Source organism: Oncorhynchus masou, chromosome 24, assembly GCF_036934945.1.
Source record: "Oncorhynchus masou masou isolate Uvic2021 chromosome 24, UVic_Omas_1.1, whole genome shotgun sequence".
Taxonomy (NCBI): domain Eukaryota; kingdom Metazoa; phylum Chordata; class Actinopteri; order Salmoniformes; family Salmonidae; genus Oncorhynchus; species Oncorhynchus masou.
Genome location: NC_088235.1, coordinates 90,321,728 through 90,338,394, shown reverse-complemented (window position 1 = coordinate 90,338,394; position 16,667 = coordinate 90,321,728). Strand labels below are relative to the sequence as shown.

The following is a 16,667-nucleotide window of genomic DNA, read 5'->3' as shown; positions in this document are numbered from 1 at the left end:
TCATGAGTAGAACTCTGAATACGGTGATAGTACTTTATAGTTAACTACAGTGTCTACATCAATTGGCACAAATGGCAGCAAATCAGAAAACCAAATACAAGGTTATCATTGCTATGATTTCTCAAATATTGATTCATACATTACCAATTCAATCTATTCTTTCAGACTGAGTAATGTTATAGTAATTAAAGAAAATATGCAGGTAGAGAAAGTTCTGGAACTGGTGATAACCTTGGATAGATAGTTGAATACTCAGCTGTTTCAAATAAATGTTGGTCTTTATTTTCTGAAAGGACAGTTTATAGACTATGGTATAATGCATGGCTGAGACCACACATCAACTCAATCTCTGTATGTCCTGGATGTTGACAAAGTCAAAAAGTCTCCATGAAAAAAAAACATAAATGATTATAAAGGTTGCCCTTGGGAAACATTTCTATTAAATGAGTTTGACTAAACAGAACAGTATTACAAAGTACAACGTGACAGCAGTTAAACTGTCACATTTATTACATTTGGCCACAGTGTTTGTTGTTGCCAAGATTCAAGGTAATATCAATCGTCACATAATGATTAAATAACTGCATATTAATGAGAAAGAGAGAGCCCCCCAACAGTTGCAGTTTATGCTGTAAATAACAGCTGATCAAGCAAATACTAGAAAGGATGCTGCTGTTTAACTCCTCAAAGTTCCCCAACCTATTATGAAATCCATAACTCAGATACAGAGTAACAGTTCTACCATCCCCATAATACGAAATCCTTATCTGAAGTACTGTATCTACATGAAGACGGGGCGTAGTGTGTTTCACAGAATACAATCATATCTCACTCATTGACCCACATACTGAGAACAGACAGTTCATTGCATGAATAAAATTCAGACTTAACCCTGGGCAAGGGTCTAGGAATGCTGCACACACTGCACATACTCTTGTGGACCCACCATATTTACTCTGGGTAACCCATCATAGTTACAGTTGAAGCCGGAAGTTTACATACACTTAGGTTGGAGTTATTAAAACTCGTTTTTCAACCACTCCACACATTTCTTGTTAACAAACTATAGTTTTGGCAAGTCATTTTTCCAATAATTGTTAACAGACAGATTATTTAACTTATAGTTCACTGTATCACAATTCCAGTGGGTCAGAAGTTACATACACTAAGTTGACTGTGCCTTTAAACAGCTTGGAAAATTCCAGAAAATGATGTCATGGCTTTAAAAGATTCTGGAAGGCAAATTGACATCATTTGAGTCAATTGGAGATGTACCTGTGGATGTATTTCAAGGCCTACCTTCAAACTCAGTGCCTCTTTCTATCTCCTAAAGATGAACATACTTTGGTGAGAAAAGTGCAAATCAATCACAGAACAACACCAAAGGACCTTGTGAAGTTGCTGGAGGGTACAGGTACAAAAGTATCTATATCCACAGTAAAACGAGTCCTATATCGACATAACCTGAAAAGGTAGCTCAGCAAGGAAGAAGCCACTGCTCCAAAACCACCATAAAAAAGACAAGACTACGCTTTGCAACTGCACATGGGGACAAAGATTGTACTTTTTGGAGAAATGTCCTCTGGTCTGATGAAACAAAAATAGAACTGTTTGGCCATAATGACCATCGTTATGTTTGGAGGAAAAAGGTGGACGCTTGCAAGCCGAAGAACACCATCCCAACCGTGAAGCCCGAGGGTGGGAGCATCATGTTGTGGTGGTGCTTTGCTGCAGGAGGGACTGGTGCACTTCACAAAATAGATAGCATCATGAGATATATTGAAGCAACATCTCAAGACATCAGTCAGGAAGTTAGAGCTTGGTCGCAAATGGGTCAGCTCTGTCAAGAGGAATGGGCCAAAATTATTGTGTAGGTTTGTGGAAGTTTGCCCGAAATGTCTACCCGAAATGTTTCACCCAAGTTAAACAATTTACAGGTAATGCTACCAAATACTAATTGAGTTTTTTAAACTTCTGACCCACTGGGAATGTGATGAAAGAAATAAAAGCTGAAATAAATGATTATCTCTACTATTATTCTGACATTTCACTTTCTTAAAATTAAGTGGTAATCCTAACTGACACAGCTGCATTTAACCATCATGAAGCATCTTGTTAATCACAATATAAAATGCTATTCTGGATGATGTCATCTGGTGTACATCATGGGATTTTAACTATGAGCAAGCAAAGGATAGTACTTTTGCTCCTGCCCAGACATTGCAGACATCAACCAATGGTTGCGTGCTACATCATCGACTGTGTCATCGACTGACAGATTGTTACAACATAGGTGGTCCTGTGTGGCTCATTCGGTAGAGCATGGCGCTTACAACAGCAAATATTGTCAGTTTGATTCCCGCTGGGGCCACCCATATCTAAAATGTATGCATGCATGATTGTAAGTTGCTATGGATAAAAGTGTCTGCTAAATGGCATTTATTATTATCACATGAGTGTCCCTAATGCACCTGACAAAATGAAAACAGGTTTTTAGACATTTTCGCAAATGTATGAACAATTTAAAACAGAAATCTAGTTTTTTTTATTTACATAAGTATTCAGACCCTTTGCTATGAGACTCGAAATTGAGCTCAGGTGCATCCTGTTTCCATTGATCATCCTTGAGATGTTTCTACAACTTCATTGGAGTCCACCTGCGGTAAATTCAATTGATTGTACATGATTTGGAAAGGCACACACCTGTCTATATAAGGTCCCACAGTTGACAGTGCATGTCAGAGCAAAAACCAAGCAACGAGGTCGAAGGAATTGTCCGTAAAGCTCCGATACAGGAGCGGATACCAAAACATTTCTGCAGTATTGAAGGTTCCCAAGAACACAGTGGCCTCCATTATTCTTAAATGGAAGAAGTTTGGAACCACCAAGATCTCTACTATTATTCTGACATTTCACATTCTTAAAATTAAGTGGTGATCCTAACTGACCTAAGACAGGAAATTTTTACTAAGATTAAATGTCAGGAATTGTGAAAAACTGAGTTTAAATGTATTTGGCTACGGTGTATGTAAACTTCAGACTTTAACTGTACGTATGATTCATAACCCTTACCAATAAATCAAGCAGATTCTGGACAATTGTTCAGACAAAAACTGTAATAAGTTAACCAGCAAACACTAGTCCTTCTGATCGGCCTTGGACTAACCTAACGTACCGGCCCCAAACAGACAGACGTTTAGGAGCCCCAGAAAAAAACGTGTGATTCAGCACCATGTGGCTGAAACAAAACAAACAGATAGCAGACTCATACACCTACAGATGTAAGATCTTAATTTGCCCTATATTGTCACAGAAAAATAATCCTGCAGCAACAGGTTTTGAACATTTAGTCCACAATGTTGCTCAGCGGTTAGGCTATTAGCTGGCCAAAAGTAGGCTACATGAAAAGTGCAATACTGTTAATGTAACTGTTTGTAAATGTGAGTTTTCAGTGAATTTATGCAAATCACAAAGTTCATCTGCATTTCCTGCTGTACAGAAAACTTCTCAGCAACAAAAGAGTGATCAAATTAAGATCCTACATCTGTATCAGTCATATGAGTCTGTTCACTCCCACTTGTCAGTTAAAATTAGTCAGATATCTCAGAAAATGCAGTTTTATAATATTTACAGGCTTGCTTCCCAACATAAAGCATATACATTCCTTTATATGTTATCTTCTGTCTCAGGCATTTCCTGTGCTGTGTAAGACAACTATCAGAGCAGATGATGGAGGATCAATGTGCAGAGGACACAGAGACACACCCCAGACACAGTAACAGCCAGGTCAACTGTCTGCTGCACTCTCTGTCCATCACTCAGTAGAATGGACCATAGACCCTGGGCCATTCTAACAGTTCTGGACATTCTGTCTTCTCTCCTGATGGGGTCATTCTGATCCTGCTGTCCATTCCCATTGACTTCTGCTTGATTGACAGGGGATGTCCCTGTCCTGTCATCTACTGCACGGTCAGTGGTATGCCTATGTTGTCCAGCTGGGATGTGCACTTGGAGACACTCTGGAGGCAAAGAAATTGTTTACCAGTCAAGCATTGATGTAATAAATCACAAGAGTTTGTCATGAAAAAACAATGGGTCGTTTTTACAATTTAACATGGCCTTTCTATATTTACAATGTAGGGGACAAAAATAAATATGACACGTGCAGAACGGCACAGTATTCAAATGGTGGCTAAATCGGAGGACATGCTCATTGTAATGGATGGAATGGAATAAATGGGACACTATCAAACACATGGTTTCCAAGTTTTTGATACCATTCCATTGATTCCAATCCAGCCATTATTATAAGCGGTCCTCCCTTCACCAACCTCCTCTGATGTATTTAACATTAGGCTGTAGCTGTAACACAACAAGTTTGTGACAGATAACCAACTGAGGCAACAGTACCACCGTGTGGCATACATATGTAGATGCCTATACAGAGGTGGTGATAAGATATGGATAATGTGATCATGGTAGGTGGACATTAAGACTATTCACTATTACACTGAAATGTAACAGTATTTTAGCAAGGAGGTATTCAGGAAACTGACTTACCAAGAGCACTTTGGATTAGCACAGTAATGAGAGCAATGATGAGAGTAACGACAGATATGTAAACCTGGAAGACAGGATATACAGGATCACATTTGCATTTCCATTAGACAGCTTGGAAATTGTCTTGCATTTTATTTAGTTAAAAACCATGAGCTATCCCACTTGGCAAAAAACAGGTTGAATCAACATTGTTCCCATGTCATTTCAACCAAAATAATCAATGTGAAGAGGTTGAATCAATGAGGAAATCTGATTGGATTTGCAAAAAGTCAACAACGTAAGGCCATTTCGTCTTTTTTTCACCCAAATCTTAACCTAAATCCAATGACATGATGAAATTTGAGCTGACGTCAGTGACCAGTGGGATGTGATTGATAAAGACATTGTCATATGGGTCTGACTAGTCATGGTCAGATCACATGATGAGCAGGAGAAACCCTGGTCCTTGTCATACTTAAAGATAAAGGCCTACCAGTGACAGCTGTATAGGGTCTTGAGTCATTTTTCTCCAGGATTTTCCCATGCGGACTCTGAGTAGAGTTAAAGTACATGGTGTCAGATCCTCATCTTCATCCAACTCTACACATCTATGGGGGAAAAACAGAACAAAACAAAGCATTGGCATTGGCATACACAGTCTATTATTCATTAGTCATGATGAGTCTGATATGATTCTGCTATATAGAAGGGGAAGTACCTTTGTAAGAGTCTCTCCACCACAATGTCGAGCCCATCATGAATTGATATGTTTAATCTGTCTCTGATGATCAATGGGACATCATGTCCCTCTTCTGCCAAAACCACCAACTTATATATTCCCTGAGGGTTCATAAGGAAAAAAATCATTATAAGAACAGTAATCAAAAACATGCAAACTGACATGTATGAGCGCATTATAATTCTGATTACTGTTACTTTTACAGAAGGCTCAAAGATTCTGGAGGCTTAATTGTAGCATGTAAATGACAGTGATAATACATGGTAAGACACCTGAGAACTGCCTGCAAGGGCTGCTCTGCTGTACAGTGATATAGCCTGATCAACAGCTCCTAGCCTGCTGCTTGAGTAGTAGTAGTCGCCCATCTTCAGCAAACCTGGAACCAGAGCGATAGCCTGAGTGTCAGTCTGTGCCATCATGCCTACTCATTGTCACTCTTTGTAATGCCAAATGTTTGGCTTGACAATGAAAGCAATGGAGTTGGCAAGAGCACAAACAGATCTGGGACCATGCTAACAGATGAAACAGGTGCTTTATGTAAACTAGCTTTTCCACTACTGACTATAGTCTGTGAGGACACTGTAGGACAGGAACTCACCAGAATCATGTGGGGCATAGTTCATTGTGGAATGGTTATAATACCTCCATTGACAATCATAGCTCTGCTTCAACTCCTGCAATCAAAAAAGAGTGGTAACTCAAGTGTATGATATGGCTTATGGTAATGAATGTCTCTCTGTCAATGCCCTGGGGTGTCTTTGTGTGTCTCTCAAATTAATGTGTCACTAAATCTGAACTAATTGGCTTTAGAAGAATATGAGAGATGCAGTATCTTTCTATGAGAAAATAAGAATTCAAATGCCAGACTCCTTACCTCACATAGGTAGGCAACATTATTCTGGGCCACTCCCAAACCTGTTTCAGCGGCAAAGGCATACCTGACCAGAGCCTCTCCCCTTTAGGAACAATACAATACATCAACCCATACCCATGTACACACACACACACACACACACACACACACACACACACACACACACACACACACACACACACACACTGTAACATCAGTAACTCGATTTGACAAATCAAATGAATATGAGGAGAATTGGATTGATGAACTAGAGTATATTTTGCTTCTCTCACAAGAAGCCCTGGAGGTAGGCTTGGAGAGCCTCTCTTACGATGTATCCCAGGTAACCATTCTGCTCACAGATCTGTTTCAGCATGCTAGAGGGCAGGACAACATAATACATAAAACATGTACTGAATCAGAGAGGTTCATCACATAACGACATCAATAAACTATTGTTATTATCATGACATCATTACTACCGTAAAACAACAGAAAGTACAGTCGTGGCCAAATGTTTTGAGAATTACACAAATATTAATTTCCACAAAGTTTGCTGCTTCAGTGTCTTTAGATATGTTGTCAGATGTTACTATGGAATACTGAAGTATAATTACAAGCATTTCATAAGTGGCAAAGGATTTCATTGACAATTACATGAAGTTGATGAAAAGAGTATTTGCAGTGTTGACCCTTCTTTTTCAAGACCTCTGCAATCTGCCCTGGCATGCTGTCAATTAACTTCTGGGCCACATCCTGACTGATGGCAGCCCATTCTTGCATAATCAATGCTTGGAGTTTGTCAGAATTTGTGGGGTTTTGTTTGTCCACCCGCCTCTTGAGGATTGACCACAAGTTCTCAACGGGATTAAGGTCTGGGGAGTTTCCTGGCCATGGACCCATAATATCCATGTTTTGTCCCCCGAGCCACTTAGTTATCACTTTTGCCTTATGACAAGGTGCTCCATCATGCTGGAAAATGCATTGTTCGTCACCAAACTGTTCCTGGATGGTTGGGAGAAGTTGCTCTCAGAGGATGTGTTGGTACCATTCTTTATTCATGGCTGTGTTCTTAGGTAAAATTGTGAGTGAACCCACTTCATTGGCTGAGAAGCAACCCCACACATGAATGGTCTCAGGATTCTTTACTGTTAGCATGACACAGGACTGATGGTAGCGCTCACCTTGTCTTCTCAGGACAAGCTTTTTTCCGGATGCCCCAAACAATCGGAAAGGGGATTCATCAGAGAAAATGACTTTACCCCAGTCCTTAGCAGTCCAATCCCTGTACCTTTTGTGGAAAATCAGTCTGTCCCTGATGTTTTTCCTGGAGAGAAGTGGCTTCTTTGCTGCCCTTCTTGACACCAGGCCATCCTCCAAAAGTCTTCGCCTCACTGTGCGTGCAAATGCACTCACACCTACCTGCTGCCATTCCTGAGCATGCTCTGTACTGGTGATGCCCCGATCCCGCAGCTGAATCAACTTTAGGAGACGGTCCTGGCGCTTGCTGGACTTTCTTGGGCGCCCTGAAGACTTCTTCACAACAATTGAACCGCTCTCCTTGAAGTTCTTGATGATCCGATAAATGGTTGATTTAGGTGCAATCTTAATGGCAGCAATATCCTTGCCTGTGAAGCCCTTTTTGTGCAAAGCAATGATGATGGCACGTGTTTCCTTGCAGGTAACCATGGCTGACAGAGGAAAAACAATGATTCCAAGCACCACCCTCCTTCTGAAGCTTCCAGTCTGTTATTCAAACTCAATCAGCATGACAGAGTGATCTCCAGCCTTGTCCTTGTCAACACTCACACCTGTGTTAACGAGAGAATCACTGAGATGATGTCAGCTGGTCTTTTTGTGGCAGGGCTGAAATGCAGTGGAAATGTTTTTTTTGGGGATTCAGTTCATTTGCATGGCAAAGAGGGACTTTGCAATTAATTGCAATTCATCTGATCACTCTTTATAACATTCTGGAGTATATGCAAATTGCCATCATACAAACTGAGGCAGCAGACTTTGTGAAAATTAATATTTGTGTCATACTCAAAACTTTTGACCACGACTGTACACATTTGGTACAGAACACCAAGGACTACAATAAGCTCAGTGACTAAAGGTTTACTCTTACTCTGATGCATCAGCCCTGATCTAAGATATTTTTGTGACACTAACAGATTCATCTGGGGATTCATAAGACGAGTAACTGCACTTCGCAGGGTCTCTCGCTCTAAGCCACGCTGTGACAGTGGCACTTATTTTTATATATGCAAATACACAGGTCCTTAAATTAGTCCAGCATTTAGTCAGATGACACTTTTCTGCAGCTACCCTCTGGTGCAGTGGACCATACAGTGGTTTTCTTCACTCCCTGAGCTGAGCGGAATAGAGACTTACATCACAGCCCTCTCTGTGTCCCGGGAGACCCCCTCCAGGTTTCCTGTGGACAGGTACCAGGCCGCCTCCACCGCCCCGTCCACGTGACCATAGAGGGAGGAGTTTAGGAAGAGATGAAACGCAGCAGTCTGGGGAGTACAGAAAACACAATGAGTATTAGACCCTTCATAAACCTGAAAAAGGCTTCCAACTTAAAACTCAAGTAGATTTGAAAAAGGATGGGTGAAGTTGGTCCTACCTCATTCTTTTCTGGGTTGTGTGGGTTCTTCCCATTTAAGTGATACACACCCAGGTTAAACATGCCGTCATGACTGCCATTGTGGGCAGCCTGTTCAAAGTACTTGTAGGCAGTCTTGTAGTCTCTCAGTATGGTGCTGTAATACCATCCCAGCCCATTCAAGGCTTGGACTGAACCCTGGGGGTCAGAGATGCACATTAAAGGCAAGCACACATAGACACACACAAACACACACCACAAGGTAGAGTATTACAGCACACATACCTTGGCTGCAGCTTTCTCCAATATCTGAAGACCCAGAGTCATGTTCCTCTTCACCCCCTGTCCCTGGAGAGACCATTATCGATCAGTCCTCTAATCAGTCTACACATACACAACACATATCTGGCAATATTGAAGTCCTATATCCCCTACTTACACAAGACATGATGCTTACCTTAAATAATAAGATAGAGTACTCATACATCGCTGCAGGATCCTCCAGCTCCATGGCACTCTTAGCATACCACTTAACTGCACTCCCAACGTCCTTAGAGACACCATTTTGACCCCAGAATAGAAGCTTTGCAAGAAGTTTCTGCATAAATGAAGTTGTGTCATTTTCAGATTGATTCCCTTGAATCATTCCTAACTTGACGTAGAAGAGGGTTCTAAGTACTTTAGTCTAGACTAAAAGTGCAATGAATTCTAAGTATTTTGATATATACTGTACCTGTGATTCAACGTCTCCTCTGTCAGCTTGAAGTTTGATATACTGAAAGGTGTCACCTGTCTCATGAGTTAGGCTGTTCAGGTGGTCCTCGTTGCTTATAAGAATGTGCTCCGTGATATGTTGCTTGGGGTGAGAGGAAATGTATGGTTAACAGTTATACTAACGTAACAGTACAACTAAAGTTCCACAAGTCCTTTTTTTATAAATTCACCTGATTCCCCAGTACCCGGCCTTGGTCAATACTGGTCTGTGCCCCAACATTGGAGTAGTAACTGTATGCCATGTCAAAGTCTTTGGGGAACCCGTCAATTCCTTGTGTGTGTTTGTAGCCCAAATGCATGAGGGCTAAACGGTTGTCTCCCAGGGCACCAATCAGACTGTAGACATGACCCTGGAATACACAGAGGTCATAACAAGGTCACTCATCATGGGTCCGGGGTCACATACAGCTCATGACAAAGGTGGTATTACCCGTGACGAGGTCAGGTGACTGGTCGTTACCTGCTGTTGGTCCACAGGGGCCCCCAGGCCAGCCAGGTGGATGGTGGAGAGCAGCAAGGAGGAGTGGTGGTAGCCATAGCAGGAGGACATCTGCAGCAGGGCTATCAGGGAGGAGGTGGTGGTGGTGGAGTCCATCTGGTTGCTTCCTCTATTGGACAGTCTATTCACTACATGCTCAAACAATCTGCTTCCAAGGTAAAGGGGTGATCTCCTGTTCTTAGTTCCTACAGGTATCAATGGAGTAGATACAGTAAATGTAAACAAGAATATGTGAGGTGCAGTCAAACACTACCTGCAGGCGATGTAGGTTTAAGTACATAAGGCACCTGTATGAGATGGGTAGCCTATAGGTAATATACCTGTGGTGAAGTCCTTTAGCTGGGTCTCTAAGAAGGTGAAAAGTACACGGTGCTTCTTCTGTGCTTCCCAGGTCCATGTCTGCCTACATGTATTCTGTCCAAACCTTCTCCATAAACTGATGTAGTGAGAGTGACACAAACCTGAAAAATCTAACTCAGTCAGATCTGGTTTCTCCAAAATAATGTGGCATAAAACTACCCCAGACTCCATATTCACAGTGCTAGGGTTTGCCTTCAAGACACAGATCCATTTGGTGTTGGCACACCACTCACACAGATGACTAAACATGAATCTACACAGTATAGAGCTCACCTGTCATAAAGACTTCCTGGTTGTGTGTCACAGCCTGAAGAAAGGCTGCAGTGACTTCTCTGATAACATCACACTCTCTGTGAGTCTTTTCCAGGCCCTCTAATGTCTTGGCAGGGGAAAGGAAGTTGATCACCTGTAATATATTTAAATGTCATAAAACTGTAACAACATGAACATATACCTCTTAATACAGTAGTACAGTAAGGCCTATATAGTACATTTCTGTACATTTTCATTTCTCATATTGAACAATTGTTTTAAAAAAGTTAAGGCATTTGAACACACCTTTTCTGTGCCCAAACGATAGTATTTGATTGGTCCAAAATAGCCATGGAAACCTGGCATGAACCTGCCCCCTCCAATCACAAAGTATCCACCAGTGTCATTGTAATGGATGTCACTCTGAAAGCTGCAAAATATTCAACACTCAACATTCGAAATAAATATTGACACTAAGTTATGCAAAGCTCTCCCCAAGGCTTTTGGTGCAGTTTGAAGTGTGCAAGTCTTAAAAACACCAAAGTTCACTCCAATCCCATTTCAGTGTTTACATATCAAAATATTTATGTCAGAAAAAAGTTTGCAATTATCCAAAAAGCTTTGATGCCTTACTCAAATATGTGTGTGTTCCCCACCATTCCTCCCGATGCCATTTCAGGTTTAACTTGCAGTGTCACCTGAAAGACACACAAGACATAAATTCATAATCATAGCCCCAAAACTCCAATATATAAACTATATATAAATACCATGATGTGAAAAGATGGGATGTAGATTCTGACATGGGACTTTAATGATATACCCCATTCCTAACTGTAGCACCCTAAGCTACCAATTGTGTCTCTGACGCATATGTTGTTGCTGTATGTACACTGAACAAAAATATAAACAAAACATGTAAAGTGTTGGTCCCATGTTTCATGATCTGAAATAAAAAATCACAGACATTTTCTATACACACAAAAAGCTTCTTTATCTCAAAGGTTGTGTACAAATGTGTTTACATCCCTGTTAGTAAGCATTTATCCTTTACCAAGTGTATCCATCCACCTGACAAGTGTGGCATATCAAGAAGCTGATTAAACAGCATGACCATTACACAGGTGCACCTTGTGCTGGGGACAATAACAGGCCACTTTAAAATGTGTAGTTTTTTCACACAACACAATGCCACAGATGTCATAAGTTTTGAGGAAGCATGCAATTGGCATGCTGTCTGCAGGAATGTCCACCAGAGCTGTTGCCAGATAATTTAATGTTCATTTCTCTACTATAAGCTGCCTCCATTGTCGTTTTATAGAATTTGACAGTACGTCCAACTGGCCGCAGAACACATGTAAACACGCCAGACCAGGACCTCCACATCCAGCTTCTTCACCTGTGGGAACGTCTGAAGGGTGGTGGATGATGAGGATTATTTATGTCTGTAATAAAGGCCGTTTGTGGGGAAAACCTCATTCTGAATGGCTGGGCCTGGCTCCCCAGTACCACTGGCCAGTCATGTGAAATCCATAGATTAAGGCCTAATGAATTAATTTAAATTGCCTGATTTCTTATGAATATGAAATGCAACTTAGTAAAATATTTTCAATTAATGCATGTTTAATTTAGATTTCTGTTCAGTACATCTTGCTGGTGATAAATCCAATTTCCAATCATTGGAATAATAGTTTATTAAATTCAATTGTATGGTACCTTAGAGCCTTGTATGAAGCAGTCTAGTCTGATCCAGGTCCAGAGAGGCAGAGCTGTGTGGGCTCTGAATGCCTTATCTCCCCCAGACACCACACGAACCTGAATTATGATATCTCCTAAACAGTAGACAGTACTTTATTAAATCCTAAGACAGACATCTACCATAATGCATGCTGATATCCAATCATAACACTACCTACCGCTCAAAGACACAGCAGCTTGATCCCATTCACAGTCCAACATTACATCATAAGTATCATGTTAGACCATGCTATGCCTCACCTGTGTTAGTGAGCTGCATCAGAGGAGTGTCGTATTTGCTGTTCTGATCAACATGATGGATGATTCCACACAGTTCCTTGTCACACCACTGCACCAGAAAGACCCATATAGACACTGTGATACTGGGGAAAGGGAGATTAATGAGATCTTTCGCATTACATTTTCTGTGTCACTGTTCCATAGCTGCCGCAGGGAGGAGATTTAATGAATTTGTGTAGTTGTAATCTGTGATTATATCTTGATTAGATTTTAGATTATGCATCCATCCTTAAGCATCCATAAAGCATGCCCACTGGTATCATCTTCTACATAGGTTAGTTCGCTGATCTTTCAATGCATTGTTTAAAGCGTGTAAACAATAAAGAACTGTAGCATATGGAAATGTATATGCTAAGTGAATTAAAAATGGAAGTGAAATGAGCTGTCAGCATTGAACAGACAGAGATCTTTCTGTAACTGACCTAAGGAGGTGCATGGAGTCAGAAATATCAGATGACTGAAACTATCATTTTCAAAATGCTAAATCATGGACCCTTTTAGTTGAACTTTAAAATAACTCACTTTGTAAGAGAGGTCATAATATATATTGTATAATTAATTTGGCATTATACTGGTTATACTTATTCATGTTTATGTGAGTCATTCCAGGTGCCATTGTCAGTGCAGTTGTTGTCCACAAGACTACCCAAAGGATCAGCCCTCGTGATAACGTAGGGAAATGTGTCATGAATGCAAATAAATACTATTTAGAGGGAAGTTAAATCCAAACCTGGGCTGCTCCACAGTGAGGACACGATCTCTCTCAAGATCTCTGTTGATGAAAGGGTGGATCTTGCGAATCACTCCAAAACTCTTTCCAGTGCTAACCATTGGAAATGTCAATATATCCACAGTGTCTACAAATCAATTCAAGAAAATATTAGTATACACTAAAACTATAACAAGGACTGAGAATACCTTCTTTAACAAAATAAATAATGTCAGTATTTTTCTTTCTATGTCTCAATTCACTGGCACCAAACTATTTATCATAAAGTGTACTTGACAGCAATGTGAGTCTAATTGTAACACACACATATAGTACAAAACCTGATTGGTTGATTGAGACCAGACCTGACTCATGTGGGCACTGGCGGATTCTGTCTCTGGTCAGCTGCCACATAAGATCAGCCATCCAGGAGGGGCACCCAGGATAAAGTCTAGCTGGACGCTCAGAGGGAAGTACTGCCTGAAGCACTTTGAACGTCCTCACCAGGGACCCATTGTATGTGCTGGTCCTCTTCACATGGCCTTTGTCTCCTTTGCCTTGCTCAAGGTGGTCCAACCAGGCTCGAACCATCACATTATGGACGTCCAATGTGCGCCTCATGGGGAGGTCCTTTCTGTAGGCCATGCCTGGAGGGAACCAAAGCTTCACTGGATGAGTCCTGGGGACACGGAGGCGTCTGTGGTTGGTCCATCTCCTCCTGAAGACAGCCACTCCTGTCTTTGTCTGTGTGGAGACCACCACCTCCACTCCCACCTCACAGGCCCTGGAGCACTGGTAACTAACTTGGACCACTGAGCCATGCATCACTATGTCTGGGACCAAGTCAAACTGTATGGAATCACCATGCAGCACTGAGCTCTCTCCAGCTGTGGATGAGGAGGTAGGCATGATGTGGGATGAAGACTCACATAGTGCCTGGTCGAGATGAATTAAATATAGGTGGAAATTAGCTGGATTCAACAGTAACGTTAAGTCCATTGCATAGCATTCTTGCTTGGTGTTCAGAAGACCTCTCCTTGAATGGTTTACTGTAATAAATAGGTCATGTCTCTAGTGTATTATCCCTTTATAAAACCAAGAAAACTGAAATAATGAGTAAAGCCTGGGGGAATTTTCCTCACTCTAACTTGTTTGTAAGATCCATTTGGAGATGCCTCCAGGCAACACTGGTGACTATCAGTGTGTTATGGCTGGAATATAATCACTTTGTTGAAATTTAAGACTGGTCAAATGCATATTCATACAGATTTAAATAGCTGAAAATGGCCAAAAGCATCATGGGCCTAGTCTGGTATGTACATATTAAACATCACATTTGAAACGAGGTCAGCTATTGACCAGGCACTAAATGTGACATTTGTGGATATTAGTTGTGAGTTGTGATGTGTGGTGGTAGTCTGTAAACTACACACAAATATTTAGACAAGTTTGCAATTTATTCAAATAGATTACCGTTTACATAGTCATATTCATTATCCTTGTATTAGATACTCAATTGTGTATATTTCTTACCAGCGACAAAACAATTACAACGGAGACAGCATGTCCACAAAGGTTAAAACTTTCAAAAACTTTCATTTTCAAGTGTGCATTTCATACAATCCTTGAATTCTGTCTTCCCGATTTTTTAGGACTATATCGAATGTTATTTAATGTTCAAATCGTGGTTATAGTTGTATTAATGTGATAAATTCATTGTTATTAATCCAAATACGGCTTTCTGTTGCGTTGCCTCGTTATTCCTCACTTCTGTGATACAGGTGGAGCTATGTGGTAGCACCTGTTCTGCAGGTGGAGCCTATTACGCCGTGCAAAATTAGCCTGACGATACACTAAATCTTTCCGCTACTCTGTCATTCGCCCCCGACAGAGCCAGTGATCCTTTGGCGAGGTTGTGCAGAGTGGCAAAAAAAATATTATGTATTAAACATCATCATTGGATACATTCCTAGGCAGTATTTCAGCAACACGTTTCTCCTCATACATCATAATCTCACAGCACCAATGTTCCATAAACACGAGGAAATCAGTTTATCGCACGATAAAGCCAAAGACAGTACAGTGTGAAGATAAGCATAAAGTGCTTCTCCAACAGAAATCCCCCATCACACTTGTAGGCGATGTCTTGGCTGCACAGAATCACATCAATTGCGCATGTGCAAGTCTTATAATTTTAGGAACTCGTTCGATATAAAGTTGTTTTTGACGCAAATTAAAATGTGTCAGTTTGTCACTTTCACGAGGTTGGAGTAATATCAGGTTAAACTATGTAAAACATTTGCTGGAATCTAGGTTGTGCCTTTAGATTTTGAAAAAATGTACAACTAAGGAAGAATTGTTCACCTTTCTCATTGACTTCTCAAACCCCTGCCTGGTCTGTTTCGCAATCGTTCCCGGAAGTCTCGCGATGTTGCACCTCTGGGTTTAGAAACGGTCTTCACCTTCAGCAGCCTGGCGTCAAAATTATCAACAGATATAAACTATGAGTTTACCATTCGAATTTAAGACCCAATTTAGCACAAAACAGACACTGGCAGAACATACACTTACAGAAAGGGAGAAATTACAGTCCCCAGTGAAAGTCTACACACCCATTGCATAGTCTAAATATTTTGCTGCCTTAAAATTAAATCTCAAAGAGAATCAATTCGATTATTTTTCTTACTAAACTACACAATTTACTCCACATTTTCTAAGTCAAAGAACAAATATGGAACACTTTCCAGGGTCACACATTGTTTTCTAGTATATGTTTCATCAGGAGAACTTGCATGTGTGAAACCAATATTCAGACAATCGATACTTCAGAAAATGTAGGGGCAAAAACAAACAAATGGCCAGGCCTTAATTAATTAGTAGCTCCCTTAATGGCCCGTTTTGGGTACCTTTATAGAGCTGCAGAATTTCACTAACTGCTCTCTCAAGGCAGCAGGCATAAGGAAGCATTTCAAAGGGAGTGATACAGAATAATTGTTAAACTCATCAGAATACTGGGTAGGGGACCTCTCCTGGAATAATTTGTTTTCAGTATGCTAAATCATAAATCAGTCCAAAAAGGTCAATATTCGCTATTACTAGGCCTATGTACCTCCCTCTCTTTTCTAATCAATCTTACTGCATTTTGTCAGGAAGCCTAGATAAAACCATACATATACTCATACTGGAGACACATCAGACAACACATCAAATAAAATAAAATGTATTTATATATATGTATTCTTACATCATCTGATATCCCAAAGTGCTGTACAGCCTGAAACCCCAAACAGAAAA

General features: G+C 40.7%; 1 protein-coding gene across 1 annotated transcript; it reads right to left on the bottom strand.

The window, feature by feature from the left end:
- Positions 1–271: 271 nt before the first annotated feature.
- LOC135512983 (protein sel-1 homolog 3-like) lies at positions 272–15,240 on the bottom strand. The gene is made up of 24 exons (XM_064935555.1): positions 14,907–15,240; positions 13,739–14,309; positions 13,395–13,521; positions 12,626–12,747; positions 12,344–12,459; positions 11,261–11,325; positions 10,934–11,057; positions 10,649–10,781; positions 10,336–10,476; positions 9,977–10,200; positions 9,687–9,866; positions 9,476–9,598; positions 9,200–9,340; positions 9,028–9,090; positions 8,764–8,940; positions 8,526–8,653; positions 6,425–6,508; positions 6,153–6,234; positions 5,877–5,952; positions 5,551–5,654; positions 5,258–5,379; positions 5,033–5,147; positions 4,561–4,624; positions 272–4,019 (listed from the first exon to the last, which is right to left on the bottom strand). Exons 1-24 carry the CDS (start codon positions 14,970–14,972, stop codon positions 3,718–3,720), a joined length of 3,450 nt encoding a protein of 1,149 aa, XP_064791627.1. The 5' UTR covers positions 14,973–15,240; the 3' UTR covers positions 272–3,717.
- Positions 15,241–16,667: the final 1,427 nt, after the last annotated feature.

What these genes read in the sequence shown, in the direction of transcription:
- LOC135512983 (XM_064935555.1), bottom strand. Translation starts at nt 14,972, where the DNA reads ATGAAAGTTTTTGAAAGTTTTAACCTTTGTGGACATGCTGTCTCCGTT. An exon ending in ACTCTATCTTATTATTTAAG is followed by an intron (nt 9,091 to 9,199) that starts GTAAGCATCATG and finishes TGGTCTCTCCAG; the next exon opens with GGACAGGGGGTGAAGAGGAA. An exon ending in GTGGAGAGACTCTTACAAAG is followed by an intron (nt 5,148 to 5,257) that starts GTACTTCCCCTT and finishes TTTCCCCCATAG; the next exon opens with ATGTGTAGAGTTGGATGAAG.